Genomic DNA, 11,535 nt, shown 5'->3' with positions numbered 1-11,535 from the left:
GAAGTGCACGGGCGAGGCATCTTTAAAAAGACGTGTTGCGTGAAAAGCTCTTTTGTGAGAGAAAAACCCCGCGGATGTTGAAGCGACCAGGGAGAAACACACTCACTGGCAGATCAGTGCACAGATCAGCAGGCAGTGTGAACTCACTGGAGATCGCCGTCACACCAACACCGGAGAGTCGCTCGTCTCGTAGAGTTGAAGTTGAAAAACTCAGAGTTGGTTTGTGGAGTGAAGAGATCCTCTTGGCTCCGAAGCGAAAACCTATCTGCATGTTGCCCGCATCCTCCTTTTATACCCACGAGGTGGGGCGGAGACACGCGATAAAAATTTTGCAGGCCCATGGCATTTTTTGCATTTGGCTCATTTTGTAATACTCAAAGTTGATAGGATTAGAAAGCTAAGCAAAAACCCCATTCGTCGTCACGACAGAACTCATAGTGACTACGAAAGCGAACTTAGTTTACTATTTCAGATGCCTTTTAAAAAGACTACAACTGAAAAAAATTATATAATATATATATCAAAGTCAACCCGCCAAAGTGGATAGTAGGAGAGACTGCCTTACACGCCTGCTGTAATCCACCCGTTGGCAGGTGTTAATATCAAGCCCTGTTCACATCATTTCAGGTTCTTAACCTGCTCCTCATGACAACAGGAGATCAGCATTTTTTTTTTCTATTCTCTTCCAGAGATTTGTTTCTTTTCCTTTACATGATACTTTGCTACACTTAACAGGTTGGTCTACTTTATGACGTCTTTTATATGCCTTCTAGCTAAAGATCATATTTCTATGACGGAATAGAAGCAGGATTAAAGTCATATACAAGCAGCGTTTCAAGCTGAGGAGATTCTCTGTTTGCTATATGGAGCCTGGGAAAATAAAGGATGTTTGCAGAGGTAAGGGCCTTACTGTTTGATCAGGTTATAAAAGGCCCTTTTAAACTTCCTGTGGGACTTATCAAATGTAATATTAGACCCAAAGGCTAATGACATACAGGAGCCAAATCAATAAGGCATAATACTGTGTCAAAATGTGCAGTTTTTACCTTAAAGAGCTGTTTCTCCCTTATCTGACTTATCATTCTCAACTGTTTGTTCACTTAAAATATAACTGACTCTAGCAGGGTATAAAAGAATAATAAAAAGATTAAAAGGAATAATTAAATATATTAAAATTAATAAAATTTGAGTAAAACAAATAATAGAAATTAGATTAATATAGATTAAATAAGTAAACAATACAAATGTTTTAAATAAAGAAATAAACAACATTTGATTCAAATAAATAAATAATAATATTTATTTATTTTAAATAATAATAACAAATATAATAATAAATAAAAATAATAAATGAATTGCAATAGTGTAGAGTTTAATTTAGAATATATAGCTTCCTTTTAAATTTGAGGATGCAAGGATTGGTGGTCCGTGGCCTCTAAAAGATTGAAATCCCCTGATTTAGGTTACCTAACAAAAATATTTTTTACAGTGCTGTTTCAAAATCTTTTACGCAACAGTAAAACTGCCTAAATGTGTCCTAATCAGTTCATTCAAGGTGTCTTGAATATTTTTGATTCTTATCATTGGCATACTTTATTGTATTAATTTGCTTGGCTTATATCTATATGGTGTTCTGTAAATTACCTCTTTGTACATGCATAATGTTCATATAATTGTGTTCTATGGTACTAACTTGTAATAAATGTATTGTTTACAAATTACTATGGAGATGTTCCAGTTCAGACTGCTTGAAACCACCCAGAGCACTGCTCTAGCATCATGTAAAAATATATCAGATTTCCAGCAAATGTATACAAATAAGATCGGTTTCACTTCCTTTTGAAATAGCTGAGTTCTCAATGTATGTTGATCTAAATACTATTTTATAACAGGTGCTGTAATGATAATATAAAAAATTATAGATTGTGTCAGTTTTTAGACAAATTACATTTAACCATCTTGAAAAGCAATGAGAAAAATAGACTTTTAAAAATCTTCTGTATATATACAAAACCTACATTAAATCAAACTACGATACGATTGAATATATTATCATATGTTTACAGGTTTAACCTATTGGATAAGGTAATAAAACTAACTAGCTTCGACAATTCTGGGTTGTGTTTACCATAAACTGAACACATGCTCCCACACATCGAACGCCCCTCCTACAACCAATGATCGCAGCAGGTTATTGTGACGTATGGACGTAGGCGTGCACAAACCCTTTAGTTATTATAAACAATGTAATTATTCATAAAGCTGACCAATTGAGCGGCGTATGTAAATATGGCAGGTTTAAATGTATTTGTAGGCTTATTCCAGGCAGGCACAGTGAATGAACGGTAGACTGTGTGAGTAACACTGTGGGAAACAGACGCTTGAGTTCGTATGTTCATCGGCAAATATTTGGATTCTGTTTTGTTGATAAAATAACTTCAAATCCACGCTTTGATCTTGAATTGACTCTCTACTCTAAACCGAACTCGTCGGACATCATCATCAACAAATAGGGGCATCCAGCTGACATCCAAAGAGCAGACTTGTGTTATCATCGGACTGATTTCGTCATGTCCTCCGCGGATGTGTCGGAGCACAGCCGGTGCTGTTGTGTTTTGTCGTGGGAGCAGGTGCAGCGTCTGGACTCCATACTGGGAGAGTGTGTCCCGATCCACGGGCGAGGAAACTTCCCTACACTCTCCGTTCAGCCTCGACATATCGTACAGGTACAGGATCCAAACTCATAGGCTTTATATTAACACTATGAAACATCAGCTGAACACATTTAGCACCAAAAGGAATGCAATTATGTGGACAGAATTCCAATTCCAATATATTTTAAATATAATTTGGAACAATCCTGAAGGATCCTAATGGATTCTTTCTTACACAAAACAAACAATATTACGATTAGGCTACCATTAATGAAAATAAATGTTAATAATTTTTTAAAATAGATAAAAGAAAAAAAAAGTTTATATATAATATATATATATATATATATATATATATATATATATATATATATATATATATATATATATATATATATATATATATATAGTATTATTATTAATAAATAACAGGCCTGCAATTTAATTTCATGTTTATATTTCATAGCCTAGTAGTGGAAGAGTGAGAATACCTGCCTGCATTAGCCTATACCTAGCTTCAGCTGCGAGGTTTCTCTAACGCAGATTTAAGCTTGATTTACAGCTGGCTGTTGAGTAATCTGAACTGGTTTTGAGAATGGTACTCTTGGTTTTGCTCGTGGATCTGGCGAGTGCGCGTCTGCAGAGAGCGTCAAATGTTTGACGAGAGTGAAAGGCTGTGCCTGTAAATGAAAGGTTGTGCGGAAAGCCCTTATAAGAAGATGGTTGGGCGTGTTTTATGCAAATTGCTAACCTCGTGCACGCGGCCGCTCATTTAGAATAGGAAGGCCTACTGCACATGTATTACAAATTCAAACATTAGAACGAGATTAAGAACAAAATGTATGTGCATACACTCGTGTTGTGACTAAACAATCTACGCAATTATTAGTGAATGAGACCCATTGTATTTAATACATACAGTAGGTACTTAAATGTAGGGCTATAATATTATAATTATATTATAATTAGGAGATGTTACAGAAAATATGTTACAGAACAGTTAAAGTCTATTTCCTAAACGGATTACCATGGATACTTAACAGATAGGATAGAGAATTGTAAACATATAGAAAAGTTAGGATGTTTCTGCATTGCAATCTTAATTCTTGACTTAATGTTTAAACAAAGGTTTATTTCCTATTTAAAAATAGTTACTAAACAGAATATTAATCAGAAACAGATTTAGAATGTTTCTGTAATACAACCCCATACTGTAGGCTGTTTATGGTTGCCACACAGTGTAGAAACTTAGAATGTGTGGTAATAGATACGGATTTATTGGCTATTTTACAATTTAATTTGAAAGAGCCTCATTCTTGATGACTACTTTTTGTTTATTTGACAGGTTACTGTTAAAATAAAATGGTATTGTTAAAAATGTTAAATAAACTGGCATTTAAATAAATTTCAGTGGTACTTTATTTTCAAGTGTAAGTTTTTAAGCATCTCTACTCAAGCATTATTAAGCTTGAAAGCATATTATATTCATCTGATTTGCTAGTTTCACAATGAGGTGCCAAGATTATTTTTTCCCTGATTATTCTACTGTAAAGGATACATTTTAAGGAAACACCTTCATTACTGGCCATCCAATTACATCAACAGAATTACTGTCCATGCACAGATTATTTCCCAGACAGAAGACCAACAATATACAGTTCCGCTCAGTACTGCTGCTAGCCATTTTGGTGCCCTAAGCATAATTCCTTTATGAACTTAACTTAACTTTTTAACGCACAATCCAATGGACCACTGAGGCGGCGGCAGCACCATCGTTACTTTCTAGAGCAATTAAATACTCTTGTTCTGCCTGTTTTGTTATATACATCCCTAAAAAGTGCCTAATAATATTTCTATACTGAAATAATATCGGCATTATAATTATTATGACTATGATATGATGATTGATTTTTCATTGGGCTATTTTTGGTGCCCCCTCAGCACTTGGTGCCCTACACACAGCGCGTAGTGGTAAATAAATATGCAATATGCTTGCTAGTAAGTGCCTCAAAAAACCTCTGGATATATTTGAAAGATTTAAAGCAAGCCCAGAGATTAGTTCATTCTTACAAGTGCTCATAGTACCAACACAGAATAATTTAAACATGATTTAATTTAAACATGGTTTCCTGACAGACTGATAAAAACTTGTTCATTTCAACTCCTGGATGTTAGTAGCATTCTGACAATCTGACTGGAATGTGCAGTATTCACAAGTGTTTTGTAGTTTTGTCTACAATATAACAGTGGAAACGTCTTCAACTACCAGGAAGCAAAACTCTTAGATTTGTTGGTCATCAGCCCTCCAGAAGGTTGTTTGTTACATGGCATCAGTATTTGGTGTTGTTGTAAAGCATGCATCATTCTTATTACCAAGTGTAGAAAGAACACTCAGACACAAATCACCACTATTTCATTTTTTCTCAGTGGTATAATTTTTTGCATTGTTACACTGGCCTGTTAAGCAGACAATGTTTGCTTGTTTGTGGCACATAAGGTTAAAAGTTGATTAATCCTGTTGGAAACAGTAGACTTGTGAGCCAGAGCTGACATGGCATCTGTGTGGTAAAGAGGAGCCTGGTAAGTCTTTCAATTTGGCCAGAGTGTAAACTAACTCCTCAGGATTATTATTTTTTTTTTCAATCTGAAAGGATACATAGACTCTACATCTAAGCAATTCCCATTGTTCCTGTCTTAGAACAGGTGCTTTTATGAGTATGTGAATAGATGTCTTGAAGGAATTTATCCCTCCAACATGTAACATAAACCTGGTAAAACCAGCGGCTGGAATCAGTTTGAGGTATACATTACACCATACACCCATACCTGCAGGGGGAGCTAATCAACGAAGCCTTTTTAACATTCTTTCACTTTAAAATGTATCTTTAAAAAAAAAAAATGGTAGTAATATAGACCCCCTGAAAACTTGTTTTGGGATAGTTCAAGAAATGATGGGATAGTTCAAGTTCTGTCATCATTTTTTCACCTTCATGTTGTTCAAAACCTCTAAGACTTTGACGTATTCAGCAAAACAAACAACCAAAACTTAATTTTCACTCTGTTTCTCACACAAAGCTACAATTTGCCTTTAGAAGACTAAAGTACATGTGTCGTATGGATCAATTTAAGGGTCCTTATTTGGAGCTCAACCTTCCTAGTCTCAACATTCATAGTCTCCAAAAAAAAAAAAAAAGGCATGGTTTGGAACAAAATTAGGGTGAGGAAATTATGACATACTAAGCATTTAGTTTTTTTGTTTGGAAAATCAGATGAATGATTTTTTGGACAAGGCCTTTACTAATGGGGCGTAGAACTGGTGTACTGGAAGTTAGCCTATGTATGAGTAACTGCTTAAAGTTGTATCCGAGCTTCATATAACACCTAGCGTTATCCACATGGCCATCCAATAGCTAGAATTTCAAAGATTCCATTGTGAATTTTTGGAAACATTTTAAAATCAGGAAAAAAATTCTTAATAGTCTAGGTCCAGAATACAGGGGATTCACTGACTCATTTCCTGAGCCTGGGCCAGTGTCAGAGACTCTTAAGTGGTTTATTCATCCCTTTGCATTTGGCAGTTCACAGTGACACCAGCTGCCCAGAGAGGCTGTCGGTATCCAGGGGGCAATGATGCTGGGTTCTGTTGGCCTGTTCCCCAGCCTAAATCTGTCAAATGTTGTGTGGAAATTTGCCTTACGATAATCCTACAAATAAAAGACGAAACCTATTTTGGCCAGGCTAGAAAACAAAACAAGGCGAGCCAAGGCGTTGTCAGCAGTCAGCACCGGTCAGACCAGTGTGTTTGCGGCTTTTTTAAAAGCCTTCAACACAGGGTCAATGGAAATAAGTTTGTAGATTTCAAGATATCTCAATGTATGTCTTCTTTAGAGTTTCAGATGAGATTTCAACTGTAAAACTGTGTGCATCAGTCCCTCTAGGCTTTTTCCTTTTTTGAGTGAATGCTCCTTGTATGTTGTGTGTGACTTTGTGCATGGTGCTATGCGTGATCACGTTCTAAGTCGTTTTTGTAGAGTTATTTTTTTAAATTCAGTAAAAAGTCATGTCATACATATGCTTTGACTTAAAGCTTTGTCTGTAGAACAATCGGCCACACTTCAGATTAGGGTCCAATTCTCAGTATTAGCTATGAACTACAACTTTTGCCTCAATAGACACCTAATTACTGTATTGGTAACTAATTACTACTAATTAGCAGTTAGTAAGGTAGTTGTTAAGTTTAGGTAATGGGTAGGAATTGTGTAGAATTAAGGGATGTAGAGTATGGTCATGCAGACTAATGCCGGGCGTACACCAAAGGATTTTCACAGTCCCAGACTAAAGACCGGCAGTCTTTAGGAATCTTACTGGAGTCTCGGCGTGCTCCCGTCGTCTCGATCGTTAAATGTGAGGTGATAATCTGCAGTCAGCGACCCGATTTATGCCAGTCTTTCTCTAGACTTTCATATCAAACATATTTGATATTATCGCAAGTCTTTAGTCTGAGACTAAAAACTGTGGACCCAAGTCTTTAGATGTGAGCTGATAATCTTATAAAGTCTTTTCTAAATCTTTTCAAAGTCTTTAGGTGTACAGAAAGCATAAGGCATTAATATGTACTTTATAGATACTAATAAACAGCCAATATCCAAGTAATATGAATGCTAATAAGCAACTAGTTAATAGTGAGAATTGGTAAAATAATAAACTAAAGTATTACCAAACAATATTATGAAAAAGACAAGAAATATTTTTGGGAATACAAAATATGTTTAGTTTTATCCTTATCTTCTTAATTATCTTTAAGAAACATTTTATTAGGTACAAACTGTTGTCAATATGGCCCACCAACTGTCTGAAAGTGTTTGGTTACCAGTGTAACTAACTGGTTCTAACAATATATTTTCAACATTGAAATGTATAATTCCATTGTGGAAACTAATCTGAAAGTTTCATTTTATGTTCTGACCATTGCCGTATCCCAGAAAACCAACATTTGTTCTGGAGCATTGTGTTGTTTTTCATCTTTCATCTACTTTTCTAGTGTTTTATTGTTTGTTTTTTTCCCCGGGTAATTTTTAGACAAGTTATATAGTTATACAGGTATAGTTAAATAGGTCAACCAAAATCATGTGTTGTGATGGGTAGAAAATGCGAGAGCCTACGTTCACAAATGAGACAAAGAGAAAAAAAAAGATATGGAACAAACAGTACACAGTACACCTTAACACTTTAATAACCGCATAGCAATATTCTAGTAACCACCGGTTCACCTTAGCAGATCTGGATCTGTTTGCAGCGGATCCTCCTGATACTTACACAGTGACATCTTTTCTGGTCTGGGTGGGCACTGAGGAAATCCAGAACCTCCACAGAACTAGACTTTCACAAAACAATCAATGTGCCAAGTCTTTGACTCAAGTCTTTGACTTCCCAAATGTCAAGTTAATAGGAGATTCTCAATTTCCCCATTGCTCTATGATGTACTACATACTTAAATATGTGGTTTACTAATAATGGTATATTTATTTGTGGCCAAGCCATTATCCATTAGTTTTATTATTATTTTTCCCCAATGGGAGTCTAAAGCAGCCCTATGAATCGTAAGTTGGAAAATGATGAAAATTGGCACTCTTGTAGAGATGGTAAATTAATAGCAATCTGACCAAATTTGGAGTCTCTAGGACCAACTCTATAGCGCCACCACCAGTTCAAAATTCACTTTCAAATGGTTATAACTTTTAAACCCTTTGATCTAGAACAATAGAACAAAACTTAGTACACCTGATTCCCCTCATCATGCTGATCACATTCAACATCTTACATTGAGAGTCCGCCCATTACAGTAGTGGCCATTCTGAAAAGTACAGTTTTCCGTTTTTCCGCCACTACTCCTTCAAATTTTGCCCAATTCTTACAAAAATTGTCTCGTATGACCTTTGGGCCAAAAATTTTTTTTCATCTTTGTTCAAAAGTCACAAACTTGTAAACGAGGTTGACCCGAAATTGGTTCAGAGGCTTTATCTTGAGCAATTGAGACAGAAATTGGTACGCTTCATCGGAACCATGATCTGAGGGTCCATGCCAAATTTGGGAACAGTGCCACTGCCACCTACAGGTCATGATGTGGCTAAAAATGGCAGAAAACAGTTTGTCAGAAAATCATGATCTTGGTGTCTATGGATTCCTTGTGTTATGAATCCTTGGATACAGATTTTGCCAGGATCAGACGAACCATTTGGCCGCCATTTGGAATTTGTCACAAATTGCAATATCTTTTTAATTATTTTACATTTCGACACAAAATTTGGTAGGTATCACCATCGGCATGTCCAGAAGGCACCTGAAAAGTTTGAACAGCGACACCTAGTGCTCCAGAGATATGTTTTTTGCCAAATTGCTAATAACTTATGAAAATATTGTTCAAAATTTTGTTTCTGATTGACTTCCAACAATATGACTGTCCACCATATTGAAGCAAATGAAAAACAGTTCTGTATGAAATTTGTAAAATTTCAATCTGTGTGAAATTTGTAAAAAAAAGTTTGCTATGTCTCTTTCTTCCTCTCCTTCATGTGTAGGTGGTGCGGGCTCGTCTAGAAGAGCGAGGTGTAGTGGTGCGCGATGTGAAGCTGAACGGCTCTGCTGCCAGTTATGTGCTCCATCAGGACACTGGCCTTGGCTACAAAGACCTGGACCTGATCTTCGGCCTGAGTCTGACCGATGACAAGACCTTCCGTCTGGTGATGGATGTGGTACTGGACAGTCTCCTGGAGTTCCTGCCCCCCGGCGTGAGCCGGGACCGCATCACTGCCTTGACCTTAAAGGAAGTGTATGTGCAGAAGCTGGTGAAGGTTTGCAATGACACAGACCGCTGGAGCCTCATCTCACTTTCCAACAACACTGGCAAAAACGTGGAGCTGAAGTTTGTGGACTCCCTGCGACGGCAGTTTGAGTTCAGCGTGGACTCATTTCAGATTGGCTTGGACTCGCTGCTGCTATTCGACCGCTGCTCTGAGACGCCCATGTCCGAGAGTTTCCATCCCACTGTGCTCGGAGAGAGCATGTATGGAAACTTTGAAGAAGCTCTAGGACACCTACATGCCAAAATCATCGCTACGCACAGCCCAGAAGAAATCCGTGGAGGTGGGCTCTTGAAGTACTGCCACTTGCTGGTAAGAGGCTTCCGTCCAGCCTCCGAGGCACAGATGAAGACGCTCCAGCGCTACATGTGCTCACGCTTTTTCATCGACTTCTCCGACATCAATGAGCAGCAGAGGAAGCTGGAGGCGTACCTGCAGAACCACTTTAACGGCATTGAGCACAAGCGTTACGATTGCCTCGTAACTCTCCATCACGTGGTAGATGAAAGCACCGTATGTCTCATGGGCCATGAGCGGAGACAGACACTCGCGCTCATCTCCTCTTTGGCACTACGCGTGCTGGCTGAACAGAACTCAATCCCTGCACTGTCTAATGTAACATGTTACTACCAACCAGCTCCCTATGTCAGAGACAGCAACTTCAGCAACTACTATATAGCACATGTGCATTCGCCCATTTCCACCTGTAACAGCTCCTATCAAACATGGCTGCCTTGTAGCTGAGCCAGGAAGAGACAAAAAACACTTCTGGGGCATATTTGCAGTCTTAAGATGGTTGTTAGATTTCACCACAATATCAAGAGAAAAAAAGAGAGTATATTTTGCATAAAGAAATTCTAATTTCTTAGTTTCATTCTAATTTCTTATTCTCATAAGAGCTTTAATAATAATAATAATAAAATTAATTTTGTACAGTATTTTTACTGTATTACTGTGAAAATTAAGGTATTTGTTTATTTAAATCAACAAACATTCAAGTACAACTAATCAGTCCCACCAGGATTTAATGTTCTTTTGTGATCAAAATGACAAAATGGCATTTTCCAGAAATGTTTGAAAATTTTGCAAAGTTTTATTTATAATTAGGACACCACATTTACCTAATTATTTTTGGTAACACTTTATTTCGATAGTCCACTTTAGATATTCTACTAACTATATAAGTAACTTTGCGGCTACATGTCAACTAAGTCATTAGAGTACTAGTAGGCTGTCTGCTTAATATCTGCTAACACTTTATTTTGTTGGTTCCCCAATAGATATTCTACTGACTATAAGTAACTTAGCAACTACAAGTCAACTTGTTCTCCTAACCCAAACCCTAACACCTAACCCTAACCTAACAGTCTACTGACAAGTCTACTAGAGCCTACTAATACTTTAATGAGAGTTAGTTGACATGTAGTTGAAAAGTTACTTATAGTTAGTAGAATGTCTAAAGTGACGAAGTATCGAAATAAAGTGTAACCTTATTTATTATGTTAGATGCACAATAGTCATATATGGCTCAAAGAACAAACAAAATGCATACATCTTGTTTATTTTGGTCTTATTTAAACGTTTAAAACAAGCTATGGAATCTTTTGATATTGAGTGTGGTGCACAACTTTATAACAGTCTTCACAAATCGGAAATAATAATAATAATAATAATATATAAATATATATATATATAAGTAATAACTATTATTATAGCTAGCTAGGCTACTCTAACTGTGTACTATCTAGATTTATTAACCTGATCACTTAGGATATGCAATATGAGTTTAAGCAAACTACACCAAAACTTAAAGTAAAATGCTTATAAGTAAAATGTTCTCTGTTAATATATAATCAAGTAAACAGTTATATAATTAGAACAAAGAAAATGACAAGAGGATTAATAAATTGCTCCACAATTTAAACTATAGACCTATATAGATTTTAGAAAATATACTTTATTGTCATACAAATATTACATCTTAATGGTCCTACAATTTAATAGGAAATGTTCTTTATGTA

At 36.4% G+C, this 11,535-nt stretch overlaps 1 protein-coding gene across 1 annotated transcript; it reads left to right on the top strand.

The window, feature by feature from the left end:
• Positions 1–2,347: 2,347 nt before the first annotated feature.
• Positions 2,348–11,162, top strand: tent5bb (terminal nucleotidyltransferase 5Bb). Its single transcript, XM_077200126.1, has 2 exons — positions 2,348–2,726; positions 9,233–11,162. Exons 1-2 carry the CDS (start codon positions 2,571–2,573, stop codon positions 10,256–10,258), a joined length of 1,182 nt encoding a protein of 393 aa, XP_077056241.1. The 5' UTR covers positions 2,348–2,570; the 3' UTR covers positions 10,259–11,162.
• The last annotated feature ends 373 nt before the right edge of the window (positions 11,163–11,535 follow it).

The sequence above is a fragment of the Siphateles boraxobius genome, unplaced genomic scaffold (genome assembly GCF_051911475.1).
Source record: "Siphateles boraxobius isolate OS27281-9 unplaced genomic scaffold, OSU_SipBor_1 43, whole genome shotgun sequence".
Classification (NCBI taxonomy): domain Eukaryota; kingdom Metazoa; phylum Chordata; class Actinopteri; order Cypriniformes; family Leuciscidae; genus Siphateles; species Siphateles boraxobius.
Note: the sequence above shows the minus strand (reverse complement) of the source record. Positions and strands in the feature narration are given on the sequence as shown.